The sequence below is a fragment of the Vigna radiata genome, chromosome 10 (assembly GCF_000741045.1).
Source record: "Vigna radiata var. radiata cultivar VC1973A chromosome 10, Vradiata_ver6, whole genome shotgun sequence".
In the NCBI taxonomy this organism is placed as follows: Eukaryota; Viridiplantae; Streptophyta; class Magnoliopsida; order Fabales; family Fabaceae; genus Vigna; species Vigna radiata.
The window spans coordinates 16,675,180-16,691,906 of record NC_028360.1 but is presented as its reverse complement, the minus strand read 5'-3'; the positions used below and the strand labels follow the sequence as shown (position 1 = coordinate 16,691,906).

General features: G+C 30.2%; 1 protein-coding gene across 1 annotated transcript; it reads left to right on the top strand.

The window, feature by feature from the left end:
• The first annotated feature begins 10,890 nt into the window (after nucleotides 1-10,890).
• LOC106776033 lies at nucleotides 10,891-15,981 on the top strand. The gene is made up of 3 exons (XM_014663329.2): nucleotides 10,891-11,069; nucleotides 14,598-15,095; nucleotides 15,189-15,981. Exons 1-3 carry the CDS (start codon nucleotides 10,979-10,981, stop codon nucleotides 15,779-15,781), a joined length of 1,182 nt encoding a protein of 393 aa, XP_014518815.1. The 5' UTR covers nucleotides 10,891-10,978; the 3' UTR covers nucleotides 15,782-15,981.
• The last annotated feature ends 746 nt before the right edge of the window (nucleotides 15,982-16,727 follow it).

Below are 16,727 nucleotides of genomic sequence, written 5' to 3'. Positions count from 1 at the left end.
TTTTATTTTGATTTGATCAGACGTGATATTTATAAGATTTTTTAATTTGGTTTATTCCAGTGCAATTAAATATTCTAATTGTTAATAAGTACAACTTTAAATTTAAATATTTAACATAAGCATATTTAACAAAATAATTCTTAAGAAGTTAAGCTTGAATATATATGTTCTAAGATTATCAATCTGACTATGGATGATACGTATAAATATTGTAATAAAATTAATTCGGAATAAAACTAGTGAATACACATCCACGTTTTACATGTGTTACTAGACAAATGGATATAGCACTAGTTGTTTCTAAAAGAAATGTAATAGTCCAGATAGGATCACACCTTAATTACATCAACTGTTCCAAATCAAGTACATAACACATGTGTAGTACACAAGGTCTTCATTGATTTTTCCAACTGAGAAAAAATATCTTTTTATAACAGTTTGATAATTTACTCTTACAGATATTTTAATTATTAAAAAAAAAAATTTGTATTTATAAAAAAGTAACAAAAATCAAAGAGTAAAATATTATAAGTAAAGTATGTGTAAAATCCATTAAGTATTAAAAAAAGTACTTAATATTAAAACACCTCTTAATTTTTATATTTTTTCAATATCTTATATTTTTTTTTTTAATTTTTCTTGTTAATATTAAAATTATTAGTTTGTTGAAATTGTATGATTTATCTTTTTCTTTCTCCTTTTCAAAGTTTCACTGCACTAAAATCATTAAATATTAATAACAATTTAATTATAGACCTAAAGTATTTAATTGCTATATTAATTAAGTTATATTCATTTTATAAATTAAAATTATTAATATTTAAAATAATTCCTATTATTAATAAAAAGATATAATTATTTTAGTTACTTACATTTATTATATTTCACATTGTTATCTATTAATAACATGAACTATATAAAACTTTGATAGCTATAAAGACCAACAGTGTTTAACTTAGTCAATATAATTATTAATTAATATAATCATTAATTATTTGTTGTTTCTATATTAATTAATATAATTATTAATTACTTTTTTTTTCTAAATTAATTATTATTATTATTATAATTTATCAATAATGTTAATTTGTTAGTAAAAGAGTCGAACCATAACCTCTCTCATCATCTCTTCTGTCATCATCAAATCAACCTCATATCTCACTTTGTTATTTTATGAAGTTAAACTCACAATCTCTCTTTTTCTCCTCTCAATTTTACCACCAAGTCACCTTATATTTAATAATTTTTGTTAGTGTGTTGTTGAAATTAATTCCTTTACAATCACTATTTTTTTGTCACCATGTTTTCTCCATTATTTTTTATCATCATTGTTACATTTATCATATTTACATGCATGCACATATATTTAAGATTAAAAAATAAAACGATACTTAAAAATTATTTTTAAAAAATCATCTTTAATTATAATGTAATATTAAAATTGATTTATAAGGTAGAAGTTACACCTATTTATATATTAACCAACGTGAAATCTTCAACATTTCTCTCATGATATAACACTTCTTTCGTATAAATATATATATATATATATATATATATATATATAATATATCGTGTGTGAGACAAATACTTTAATGATGTTCTGATAACTACCCAACAATGAACGATATGTTTAACAAATAATAAATTTTTGTAAAATATATTTTAAATAACTTTGATATTATCTTATTAAAAAATGAATTTTTAATCTAAACTTAATTATATAAAATTGGTTTATAAAGTATGATTTGCTCATATATATTATAAACTTATTTTGTTACTTATATAAACTCATTTTATAACTAGTTGATATGTGATTTTTAGCATTGTGAAATCTCCAATCATCACACAATCACCTCCATTGGTCACTATAGTGAAACATGAAAAAAAAATGATCATCTTATTATTCAACATATTTTAAATTATTTTACATTTTCCAACATTATTTTATATTAACTACTAGACCTCATATTTTTTAATATGCAAAAATAAGAAAATAAAATGATGAGACACCAATAACAGTCAAATTATTCGCATAATAGAAAAAGTGAACCATTATAGATTGAATTGAAAAATATAATTTTTTTAATACTTAATAAACAAAAATATTTAATTAAAAGTATCGAAATTTAAATCAAAGTATCTTTATACTCTTCTTAAGAGAAAAAAAGGAGGCGAGGAGGGGCGTTGAGAATGAATTATTTCAATATTATCATGGGAAGGAAGCATGCGAAGAAGACAACAAAAACAGAGAGAAGAAAAAAAATCTTGTGGTCTCGAAAGAGCAAATGTAAAAAGGTAAATTAAAAAAAAAAAATAGGCAATGTTAAAAGATTATTGCAAATGTGAGGAATTAAATAATAAATAAATTTTAATAAATCTGAGTTAATAATAAGCAATAAAGGCTACAAATATAGGAGATATAATGCAGCAGTGTGATTTTTGTTTTCATTGTAAGGTGGTATGCATAACTGAGCATTTTCTGATGACTAGACTTAACATCTCCTCAGGAGATCAGAACGAAGGGACAGGGTTCATAGGGTTCATAGGGTTCATCTGATGATGAAATGATGATTTCTAACGTTTTAAAAAGAGAGTGTGATATTCACTGGAAGCATGCAAAATTTACCAAAGGTTTACGAATGATAGATTTAATTGTCTGTGGTCGAGAATATGAAAAGAAAGACTTGAATTTGTCTGTGATAATGATGGAAGCGTTGAAAATGAAAATTCCCAGAGTGGAAGAATTCTTCGCACTGGTTTGTCCTCATGATAATCACGATAAGAAGTGGGTGTTACCATGTGCAGTACAATTCTAAGGATGAATTCTTGTCAAGCATATGCGTGCTTTGTCACAACCCCACCACATCTATTCATCATGCCAATACCATATGCAATCACGTTTCTCTTCAAATCTGCATATTAATTCATATATACAATGTGATCCATGTGTACGTGGTTATTGCTATTTACCCAACTCACACATTCATCATACACATGTTTCTCTTTTCATGCATTCTGTAGAAATTTTAGTACAAAAATTACTATAACAATGTGTACAGTATGATATCTAGGCCGAGCGGTTAAAGATATATCTTATTCAAGATATAAAATAATCAAGAATATCTATTTAAAGATATTTAGCAACTAACCAGATTTTCACGTAAGTATGTTTATATTATATTCTGTTTATATTTTATTTTGTTGGACTTATATCAGTTCAAGGTCCATGAGACAAATTATAAATAAAGAGCCAAGGCCACAAGCTAGGTAACTTCGAGTCAACTTCGAATTATCTTCCAATCATACTTCATTCACATTCAACTCATATTCTCAAATACTCAAATAGTGAAAACCCTATCTTTAGGTACCTCTCCATCGAAAAGTCGGACAAGAGGTCAAAGCTTCAAGATCACCGAAAGGCCAAGATTGCAGGTCCCAAAAAATATCTACCGAAAGACAATGTATTTTGGGTTTCCGTGAAAATTGTAGTAAAAAAAAAAATTGTTCCACTGCTCCACCAGCCTTCTGTGTCTGCTTCCCAACCACCAAAAGATTTTATATATATATATATATATAGATAATATTTTGGGACGTCAGTAAAATAAATTGCTTTTGAGTTTGTCTTAGAATCAAATATACTCACTAGTAAAATTGAGATCTAAATGTTATTAACTTGAATACAAGGATTTGCATCTTATATATTAGTTGGAAACATCTTTCTCCAAGGTCAAAGATTTGTTCTGTGAAGTTCAAAACGGTGACGATGGAAATGCATGGAATATCCGAAAGCATGGGAATCAAGATATTCAGCATTCTTTTATTGAAATGCATGGAATATCCGAAACGGTGTGAGGATTTTCATGATATGAAATGCTTCTGCTTTCTTTTATTGTATGTTTAGTAACTTATTTTCCTCATTAAATATTAAACACCTGAATGATTGACCGACCAAAAAGTGGATATTTCGTAGTGGCCGCTGAAGTGTTTCATACTACGTCCTTCTTCCCACAAAGGTCGGATAGGGACCGATGACAGGATCTTCGTGCATAGAATTTAGAAGTGGCAGATGACTAATAGTGCATCAGAAAATGGTAAGCTATGATATGAAAACCCACTAAAATCACTTTGATGCAAACCATAACAATCTGAAATTTCCATTCATTTTGTCCTCATTCAGCGTCATGTGTTCCTCACCCTAGAGAGGCTAGAATTCAAATTTCACTCAAAGAAAATTGGATATGTTCTCATAATGGGGTATGGCAGCGGCAGCATTCATGTGAAAAGATACTTGAATGTGTACATTGCAAAGGATGTGACATCTGAATTCTTCATTTCATCTCATCATGCATCCCATTATCCATCATCCTCGAGTGACATGTTCCTTTTCTAGAGACTGGCTACAATTAAATGTTCACTCTTCACCAGATAAGCCCCGTCCCAATAGCTTCTGAAATTTGTGCCATTCATTGAACATATATGATCAGACATAATTAAACTGAGGTCTTATAGGTAACATAATACCTTAAACATAGTAACAGGAAAGACTTATTGAAAGAGACACAAACATTATTTGAGGTTTATGTCAGTTTGGTGGCTTTTAGCATTGTTTCTCAGAAAAATAAACGAAGAACAGAAGCCTTATTTGACGGAAGTGAGTGACCCACCATGTGAGGCAATATTTTTGTAGCAATAGATGGATCAAAGTACGGAACTTAGCCATGATTGTCCACAAGATGGATTATATATATAGATATATACAAATCAAGCTTCTATTATTTTTACGTACCTTGTATCTACTCAGTGCTTAGAGCACAGAAAAAGAAGGTGATTAGGGCGCATCTTCCGGAATTTGCTTTCTTGTTTTTTTCTTGTACGGAATATATGCTATTGTTTATTTATAAATTAAAATAAAAAAACTATTGAAGAACAATATATATGGTAATGATATATTAATAAACGACAAATGTACGGAATTTGCTTTCTTATTTTTTTCAGAGAAAACGACAAAATGGAAAAGAAAAATATACAATAATTAAATATTTGTAGTAGAAAAATATGAATTGAAATTTTTAAAATTAGAGATATAACAATTATTTATTTTTTGGGATAAAACTTTGTCATTAAAAAATAGGAAAAAGTCTTTTTAACAATTCTTTTTTGATAATTTTTTAACAAGTGACAGTTTGTGATTGGTCCATTTTAAATATCTTTTTAGAATAAATTCAAACAGACCAATAGAATTGTAACATGTGTCTTATTATAAAAAAGTTATTAAAAAAGAGTTGTTAAAATATCATTATCCTAAAAAATAAGTAAGAATGAAAATGTTCAAAAAGTATATTTTTTAAGATAATAATGGATATATCACCTTGGTTTTTGGGCTTAAGTCATGATGAACCCTAATAAATAGGGCCGTAAATATAGCCCATACTGCCTACAACATCAAACTTTTGAAGCCCACAACCTATTATCACAAACTTTGAATTAACTTTTTATAATAGGAAAATTGTAATTTTGATATTTTTTAATCATTGGAAAATTGAAGAAAAGTATTTACAAATTATTTTTATTATAAACTTCTAAGTTGTATAAAACTTTGTATGTAGCGAAAGAGTAATAAGAAATTCCAGAATATTTATAATAGTAGAAATTACATTTTTTTTTTCATACTTTTAAATACAATTTCAGAAACAAAACACGGTACTAGTTCCCTCGTGGGTGCTTCTAAGACAAAAAGTCAAGCATGACATGCACAGTTAGACTTTTTGTAATCAATTTGAAATATTCCAGATGAATAAAACTACCAAAAAAAAACTATTGATATATTGAAAAATCTTCCTATTATACTTTAGAATGACAATATGGACAAAACTTTCTGTAAACTTAAGTAGGAAAAAAATTATATCAATATTAACATATACTTAATGTAATTAGCCCGGTCAATATTTAAGAAATTGTTATATTTTAGAGCAGTTGAAATCTATAATTTAAAAAAACGATCAATTTGAAAAATTTACGAAATGCTTCTCATTTCATTTTATTCAACCAATGACCACGTAACAAAATCATATTTCATATTATTACCTCGATTCAAATGGTTGAATTTCTAATATAAAAAAAAATCAATTATATGAATAATTTATTTGTATAAATAAAAAATATTTAGATCATCTTCAAGAAATTTTAATTTTTTTACTGTTTTATTTTATTTTTTAAATATATCTGTTTTTTCTTAAATAAAATTTTAGCATATAAAATTAGAAAAAAAAAATAAAGCGTAGCATTTAGAATTGAAAAAAAAAATTACGACATAACCAACATGAATAATAAATGAAAGGCTTAAACATCTTTTTAGTCTCTAAGTTATAAGTGTTTGTTCAGTTTAGTCTCCATTTTTTAAAATGTAAATCTTTGATTCCTAAGTTATAAAAAATGTATCAAATGAGTCATTTTTTGATGTTCATGGTCAAAGTACAAAGAGCAATCTAAAATGCTGTTATTATTAAGAAACAAATCAAAACAATATAAAGATGTAGCAGTTGTTAAAAAATAACCAAAAACAGTATTTCATGTTAAAAAAGGACTCCTTTGATACATTTTTTATAACTTAAGAATCAAAGGTTTAAAACGGGGACTAAACTGAACATTCACTCACAACCTAAGGACCAAAAAGAGGTTTAAACCTAAATGAAATAAACAAAAAGAGTTTAAAAATGGATTTTTGGTGTAAAATATTGAGTTTATTTAGAAAAAGGCTTAATACATATTTTCTTCATTTATATTCTATTTATGCAAGCAATATATATAAATATATATATATATATATATATATATATATATATTTATTTATTTATTGTTATTATAGTTGTTTAGTTTACTCTTTCTCAAGAGAAAAATTTTCACCCAAAATCGTATTGTTTAGAATATTTGTCATTATTATAATTATAATAAACTCACGGAATATGCATTGAGCACTGGATGTATAAGGATAATGATATTTCAAACTTCAAATTTTAACAAATTTTTAATTCACTATGTCGGGTTCATATGTAAAAAATATAAAAAAAGAAAATAAAGTGAAAATGCAAGTCATAAGAGGTGGTAGGGGTTTTCAATTTAGGATTTCAATCTCAAAAAATTGGAAATCTTATTTGCACGACGGAATCCAAGAAAGAACTTACTCTCATCTTCAAAACTCCACGAACAAGTATCGAATAATACATAATAGTTCACATAATTGACATGTCTTCCTTGCTACTGGATCGCCTTAATTGCTTGGAGATTACGACAATGGACAATGGATGAATTATGATGGTGATGGGTTCATTGCTTGGAGGATTTGGTGAAGATGATGGAGGGAATGGAAGATGGAGAGGAAGGAGACAGAAGGAGAAAGAGAGGGGGAGAAAAATTGAGAAAGATTGACCATTGTCAGAAAAAAAAAATGACATGTCATTACACTATTAGTCACATCAGGTGGTTTTTAACGATATTAATTTTAGAGGACTAAAATCAAAGTTTCCTTAAAAAGGAGGATAAAAATGTACCTTATTTTGAAAGATAGACTAAAATCAAAATCGCTTGATAGTAGAGGGACTAAAAACATATTTAACCCTAATTTATATGCTAACCTATTTATCTTTCCATGAATTATAATTTTGATGATTATTCATATCAACATTTATAGGTAGTATAACGTATATGGATACTTGAAGAAATTGATTTCAGAAAACAATATAATACCATAAACCTCTCAAAGAATTAATTTTGTAAATTTATTTCTCAAACTTTGACAATGTTCATACTATTTTTAAATTTGATTGTGCTAGTTGAAAAATCATAAATCTTCACCACACATTCATAATTGAGAATTTGTTGAAAAACCATTAGAATTTATCACACAACCATAACATATCTAGGTGCAACCGCGAAATATCAATCACTTTTCATTGCACAAAGAAACCTATAACGAAATAAAACCAGAACATCATAAAATAAAGAAATTCCTAAATTGCAAGTACTTCGCAAACATCTAATATTCATATCATCGCAAGAGCCACCATAACCACAAACACGAAAACTCTCTCATGAAGTTCACTATGTATATCATTAACTATTTACATATTCAGAATAAATGATTAAATTATAAAAAATTACAAAAAATTAATTCATACTGAGATGACCACTTGAATAAAACTGATGAAAATAATAAGAAAAAGAGATATTAAGCTTTTCTAAATGAACTCAATATTTTACACACAAAAATCCATTTTTAAACTCTTTTAGTCTATTTCATTTATTATTCATGTTGGTTATGTTGTAATTGTTTTTTCAATTCTAATTGCCACACTTTACTTTTTCTTTTCTAATTTTATTTGCTAAAATTTTGTTTTAAGAAAAAACCGATATATAAAAAATAAAGAAAATAAAATTGATAATTAGAAATTTTATAAGCTAAGTTGTTATTTGTATTCTTGATTATCGTTCCAATTTCATCAAACTAAAATTTATTGAACCATTTTTTTTTCCAGAGAAAACGACAAATGGAATAGAAAAGTATAATTAATAAAACATTTTAGTAGAAAAAAATATGAATTAAAATTTAAAATTAGAGATATAACAATTATTATTTTCAGTGATAAAACTTTACCATTAAAAAATAAGTAAGAATAAAAATGTTCAAAAAGTACATTTTTTAAGATAATAATTGTTATACCACCTTGGTTTTTGGGCTTACAGTTGGACAGTAAGATCAAGTGTTCCCAGATGATTATCGTGATGAACCCTAATAAATAGGGCCGTAATTATAGCCCATACTGCTTACAACACCAAACTTTTGAAGCCCACAACCTATTATCAAAAGCTTTGAATTAACTTTTTTATAATTGGAAAATTGTAATTTTGATATTTTTTAATCATTGGAAAATTGAAGAAAAGTATTTACAATTTTTTTTATCATGGATTTCTAAGTCATATAAAACTTTTGGTGCTTAGCGAAAGAGTAATAAGAAATTCTAAAATATAGTTCCAGAATATTTATAATAGTAGAAATTGCATTTTTTTCATACTTTTAGATACAACTTCAAAAACAAACATTATGCCCACGGTACTAGTTCCCTGGTCAGTGCTTTTAAGACAAAAAGTCAAGCATGACATGCAGACAATGAGACTTTTTGTAACCAATTTGAAATATTCCAAAATTGAATAAAACAATAAAAAAAAAACAATGATATATTGAAAAATTCTCATATGATACTTTAGAATAGCAATATGGACAAAATTTGCTGTAAACTTAAGTAGGAAAAAAAAATATCAATATTAACATATACTTAGTGTAATATTTAAGAAATTGTTATATTTTAGAGCAGTTGAAATCACTATTATTTAAAAAAGCGATCAATTTGAAAAATTTTAAAAATGCTTCAGATTTCATTTTATTCAACCACTGCCATGTAACAAAATCATATTTCATTTTATTACCTCGATGCAAATGGTTGAAGTTCTAATATATAAAAAAATCAATTATTTGAATAATTTATTTGTATGAATAAAAAATAGGATCATCTTCTCGAAATTTTAATTTCTGAAAAGTCTCAAAATGATGAAGTAGCTTCATAATAAATCACCAATCATCGTGATATATCATATCAAAAGCCGCACTCACGAGATACAGCAGAATACCTATACCTATAGGAATAAAAAACATATTTGCTTTTTCTTTTTCAAACGTATTTATAAAATTCTCTTTTATCTGTTTTTCCTTATGAATAAAGACAAAGTGTGATTTTTTTTATTTCTTTTATATTATGTTTTTGTGGATTTATAGTGTATTGATCGGGTATGATAACATACTATTTAAAAAATTTGAAGAAAGAGTTTCACAATTTTTCGGTTCCAATAACAGTTAAATGAAACTAGAATGATATTAATATTAGGTTTAATTGCTTCTTTTGTCTTTAGTTTTGTTGAAGTGTGTCAAATTTGTTATTCTCTTAGAAAAATGTCAATTTCGGGGGACGAATTTGACACACTTCAACCAAACTGGGGATAAAAGAAGCAATTAAACCTTAATATTATAATAACTATTGATGAGTGATTAAGATCTCTATATACTAATGGGTCACATAGAATAAAGAGTGAAACGAGCATTCGATGAAACATCACACACACATCATCTTCGTCTCATTAGTAGAAACATTTTACTATTGTTGAGACCGAACAATTGTAAAACTCTTTTCATTGATCACTCAATTCTTTCAAATCAGGATCCTATCGCAATCGATCGACCGACTATAAACCCAATATATTCTATTTGTGCAAACAATATATATATATATATATATATATATATATATATATATTTGTTATTATATTTGTTTTTTTTTTTTTTATTTTACTCTTTCTCAATACAAACGTTTTCACCCAAAAATCGTATTATTTAGAATATTTTTCATTATTATAATTGTAATAAACTCACGGGATATACGATAGTATGAACACTGTATTTACTAAATGTATAGTTACATATAAATACCGTCATGTGGCGTTATACGGCGGTGGAAACGAAGGGTCCCACCGGAGACCGGGGTCTCAGAACCCGTAAAAACACACTCTGTACCCTACATCAAATAAAATATATACTATTTTACCTACGCAACTTAATAAATAACATTCTATAACAACACCATTACCTAAATTCGGAGAGCAAAAAAAAAAAAACCGAAGTTCGCATTCACACTGCAGATAAGAAGAACCTTATGTGAAATACAGTACCAATAATTATTAAAAGAAACTTTATTTTAATAAAGTAGTAGTTTTAACCTAAGCAAAAAGGAAAAAAGTGGACCTTGGCACTGTTGAGAATCTTGGATATAAAGACACACTCTGCCTTGCACTCCTCAAAGAAACAGAGTGATAGTACCCTCTACACGTATCAGAGAGAGAAAAGAGAGAATTTTTCTGGCCGTGCAGATACATGGCTCGGAGCTCCACAGCAATGAAATGGGTCTCCATCTTTGCACTTCTAGCCCTTTCCCACTTGCCTCTCACAACCTTCGCAGAAGATGGTAATGTCCCTCTTCCTCCTACCTCACTTTCACTTCTGCTACTTTTTAACTTTTCCTCTTCTTCATCACCCGAGATCTGATATTTCGCTGGCTGCTTTTGCAATTGTTGTTTGGTATATACATACTCTTCATTTAGTGTAAACTTCTCTATGGTTTTGCTGGGTTTGTAGTTACCTTCCCAATACGTGGTACAAAGATGAAATGTTTGTAATTGCTGTCTGATGCTTTCTGGGTGTTGTTTTCGTCGGTGATTCTGTTACAGTTTTTATGTTCTGGAGTTCAACATTAAGAATGTGCCGGTTATAGAAACACGAGAGTGAATCTGTTGATTCAAACTTAGGAACAGATTCCCTTGTGTTTAACATGTTTGCAACTTCAATAACTTAGCATAGATGTACTGCGTTTAAGGTGTTTTACATCAAAGTGAAGTGAACTTAATGTTCACATTACTACGGTCATGTTTTTCAACACCGAAGGCCCACCTTCCTCTTTGTTGTGACAAGTTGTTTTCTCTTGCTAGCTATCATCACTTTAATGACCAATCTTATTTTAATTCATTTTTCATTTTCTGAAGGGAGCTTCTACTTTTGAGTCATATCCCTACTAATCTTTCTCTACAGTCCGTGATAGCAGGAATGTTAGTTAAAGCTATACCCAATGATGGATTGTAACAAAAGAAAAACTATAGATACCAGAAAAGAAAGTATTTTTCGAATACAAACTTAGAACTTTTATTAAAACTGCTTTAATTCTTTATCTTGGTGTTTCTTTTAGTTGCTACTCTATAGACAGTTTTTGATGATACTCATATCAGTATGGTTGTGCAAGTCAGTACTGCATATTTTTACTGAAAAAAGTAGAGCATTGTATATATACTTTTTGCGAGAGCATTGTATGATTGGTAATAGGAATTTGATGAATATAGTAATGAAGTGAAGATTAGGTAACAGTTAAGCTTATTAAATTATAAGAACAGACTCTATAGTACCAATTAAAAAGTCTTGATTGCTTATGATCTTTTTTGGGGCAGGGGGTACAAGCTGGTATTGTGACATATAGATCTCTAAATCCACCGCAAAACATCACATCATGCAATTATGGACGCATAGTAGCATGTAAGACCGAAAACTAGCATTGCAAATTGCAAATAAAAAAAGGAAGCACCCACAAGGTACCTAAAAAATATAAGATGAAAATAGGTAGTGTTTTGTTATAGTAGGAGAAGGAAATGATGACCAGCGTAGTAGAGATGGACTAAAGAAGAAGTTGGGTCCGAAGAGTGAGAGGTTTTACTATTGGTTGTTGTTGGCCTAGGGATGCGAAATGACCGAATTGACACAGTGTTTCCGTCTCCCAATACACGCTTTTTTCCTCCAATCTTGACCAAAGTGCGAGGACCTTTCCGTAAAGGACGCTACCAACAAAATTACTTTTACTTCTATTATTGTCGTGTAGGTCGCTATCTTCCACCATTCCCATGCTCAGTTAAATAATAAAAGACACAGTAAGAAATAGAACTGCTTTTTTTCGTTCTCCTTTGGTCAGAGTGAAAGGATTGCTGAGCTTATAGTGGAGTGGGCAGCATGCGTTAGGACCCGCATGCCCCTGCTACTGCTTAAGCTTTCAACTGGATTCAATTACCAACTCTAGGGCGTTGTTGAGTGTCTGAAATTTTTGTAAATCACAAAGATTGAAGATGTTCCTTATAGAATTTGATGGAGGTCATAAAGAAATGATTGTAACGATTATATGATATAACTTTTCGATGGGACCATACATCAATTTGTTCCATGTCAACATCGTTTTCTGTCGTTTTTGCTGCCTTCAACCTCCTCGTCCCCATGGCTAGTTGTCATACTGACTCATTTTGAAGCCCTTTTGAGTGGTAGCTTATTCTCATCCATTTTTTTGTTACTATTTGAGTCATTGTGTGCTTCTAAGCTACTTCGCAAGTTGGCATTTTTGAAAGTTTTCCCCTTCTTTTGTTGTTCCGATGTGGGCTTTCACATTCTTGAGGTCCATTCTTTGATGAGGCAATCCTTATTATAGTGAGAGCCTATTGTGTTTTTATATTTGAGTTGGTGCTATTGTTGTGAAAAACATAAATGCAGGGATGGGACCAGATATAAATTGGAAAGTATGGTATGGGTAAGTTGCAATCACTGCGAAACGACGCAGATACTTGTTACACTCTAGCTCAACATAAATCTTAATTTGCATTTCATTGCATTGCGTTTGGTTGGAACTTGGAATTACCTGTGGGATAAGGTAGGAGCATGTGCTTTTGAATACACTTTGACAATCCGGCTCTTACCTGTTGAAAAAACACTAATGGCCCCATACCATACTAATCGTAATTGCTTTTTATCACCTTAAAATAAATTATGCTTGATGCTTTGCTTCCTTCAAACACTAATGGGCCATGGCTTATGCTGTTGTTTGGATGTTCTTTATTTAATTATTTTTTCACTTTACCACTTAAACGTGCTTAATCATAACGCTACTTTTCGTCTGCTGTGGCATGTCTCAGATAGTGATAAGAGGGGGGACGGGATACATTTTTAATCTTTTGATAAAGTTGTTAAGGAAAACGAATGATGCTAGGATTGATTTTGGAGGAACCTCGAATTATTTCAAATTGAAATGTAATCTTGCTGAGGTCTAATCTGTTTTGGGTCCCATGAATTAAGCTTTTAACGTTACTTTTTTTTTTTTTCTGTTATTTTTATTAGTATTAAGAATTATATTGGCATTAACTCAACTTGAACGTTAAATCTAAGGAGAAATTCTTTTCAAAGATATATTCAGAAAGCATCAGTACATGTTGGAAGCAGTAAAAAACATCGAATCAATGTACCATAACATCGTGTGCCGTCCTTTTTAATTTTTCAACCCAGTTGATTTTACCAGTAATTTCCATTTTAGAAATTGAAATTTGAAAGAGGACTGGGTGATAGGATTTGTATAGTTGTTCTGTAAGAAAGTAATTTCTTTAGTTTCAAATATTAAAATATGATTTAAAATAATAAAAAAAATGTTATTAAAAAGTGAGATTATTTTTATTTTATATCTTATTTTTAAAATATAGCATAAGTACTTATACTTTCTGTTGTTTTCATTATTTTTTATGTCCATTTTTTAAAATTAAATGAAATATTTGTTATCCACAAAATGCATTTTTTTTTTTCAAATTAAACTTTACACAAACATACTAGTTGATTTTTTTGTTAATAATTTTAAATGAAAGACCAACTTTATAACTCACTCCTGAGTGATAATGGATATAAGGCCAACATTATAACTTCAATATTTAATTATTATTATTATTGTTTAAGAAAAAAAACAGAAACACTATCTTGATATAACATTTTAGATTTAAAGAATCTTAAATTTTGGGCACCGAAAATGGAAATACAAATTTAAACGTGTTTTAATAGAAATTGTGAATAGTTATTTGAAGTGAGTATGATTAAAAATGGAAAAGATGAAAAAGAAAAATAAAGTGAAAAAAATGTACTATGCATGCAGGGCTAGTGGCAAATGGAGATTTCGAGGCTACCCCATCAAATGGGTTCCCGAACGAGGCGATAGTGGAGGGGCCCAGCGAAGTACCTAACTGGAAGTCAAACGGCACCGTTGAGCTAGTTGAGTCAGGGCAAAAACAGGGTGGGATGATCCTCATCGTACCGCAGGGTAGACACGCGGTGAGGCTAGGCAACGACGCTGAGATCAGCCAGGAGGTAACGGTGGAGAAAGGTTCGATTTACTCAGTCACCTTCTGTGCGGCTCGCACGTGCGCCCAGTTGGAATCCATCAACGTGTCCGTTGCGTCTACATCGCAAACCATAGACCTCCAGACACTATACAACGTCCAGGGTTGGAACCCTTACGCCGTTTCTTTCAACGCAGAGGAAGACACTTTTAGGTTAGTGTTTAAGAATCCTGGAATGGAGGACGACCCCACTTGTGGCCCCATCATTGACAACATTGCTATCAAAAAGCTTTTCACCCCCAAATCCCCCAAAGGTATATATATATACATACGCAAATATTAAATCAATCACCAATTTTTCCTTTCACGTGATAATAACGTCGGCGTTGTTGTGTTGAGATTTGCAGAAAACGCAGTGATCAATGGCGACTTTGAAGAGGGGCCATGGATGTTTACCAATACTTCACTGGGTGTGTTGCTTCCCACAAATTTGGATGAAGAAACCTCCTCGCTACCAGGTTGGATAGTGGAATCGAACCGTGCCGTCCGCTACATAGATTCCGATCATTACTCTGTTCCACAAGGCAGAAGAGCCGTTGAGTTGCTTTCCGGAAAAGAAGGCATCATTTCCCAAATGGTTGAGACCAAACCTGACAAACCCTACAGCTTGACCTTCTCATTGGGACATGCTGATGATAAATGCAAGGAGCCTCTTGCTGTGATGGCCTTCGCCGGTGACCAGGCTCAGAACGTTCACTACACTCCCAATTCCAACTCCACCTTCCAAACTGCTAACCTCAATTTCACTGCCAAGGCCGAGAGGACAAGAATCGCCTTTTACAGCATATACTACAACACCAGAAGTGATGACATGAGTTCTCTCTGTGGGCCTGTGGTCGATGATGTCAGGGTCTGGTTTTCTAACTCCCACGGGCTTCGTGGGTTTTCCTTATTCAGGCTTGGGCTTGCGATTTTGGGTCTTGCTTTGGTTCTTGTGTAAAAGCTTTTCTTTTTGCTTTATTTATTGCAACCATGCAGAGTAGGTTACTTTGAGTTCAGGGTGTAGGTAACGGTCGCATTCTGCATCTCAACAATGTTGTATTGTATGTGAACTCACTCGCCTTAAGTTTATATGGTTTTTATATAGTTCATGCTACAAAAAATGGAAATGTCTTCTTGGCTCTCTCATTCATGCTTTTATTAGCTGTGTCGTAGCTGGCCAACACTTTTTCTAAGATATTATTCCTAATGTCTTTTTGGGTTAGTATTGTCCGTTTAGATTAATTCCAGTCAATAGAAAATGTATTCAAACAAATATGTTATTTATTTTATAAAATTAATGTAAAAGACAAGTTTAGTTAAAAACAATTGGATCAAATTTCATTTGAATATTAAAATTTTATTATTATAGAGAGAATTTAGAAACCGAAATATTTTGTAATTCAGTCAAAATTTGAAAAATATGTTTTACATGTGATTATAAATTCTTAGAAACCACACTTATCCGAGAAAACTTTCCAGAAGATTATCTATTTCATAATTACTACGAGTAATAGGTTAAGTACGTTTAATCATGAAGTCCTTATGAGTTAGGATATCAAAAAGCAAATGCATTTAATTGATATGAGTACCCAAATCAATTCCTTTAAGGTATACAGTCTCTAAATCCCTTTCATTCTTATGTATGTTGGATTCGTCCACTTGCCCCTTCCACTGGAAGTCTGCCAAGAGTCACTCCTTATCCATGCCTCTTACACCGGCGATCACTTCTCACCCTCATCAGTGTCCGGGTGTCACACATGTTATTTCCAAAGTATATTATTTCCAGGAGAATTTAATACGTAGATTTCTTTCATGAACTCAAGATAACAAGTAAAAGAGATAAGATGTTGTTTACGCTGACAACAAATTAAGTAGAAAAGTTGCCATTTGCATTTTATCTTCTT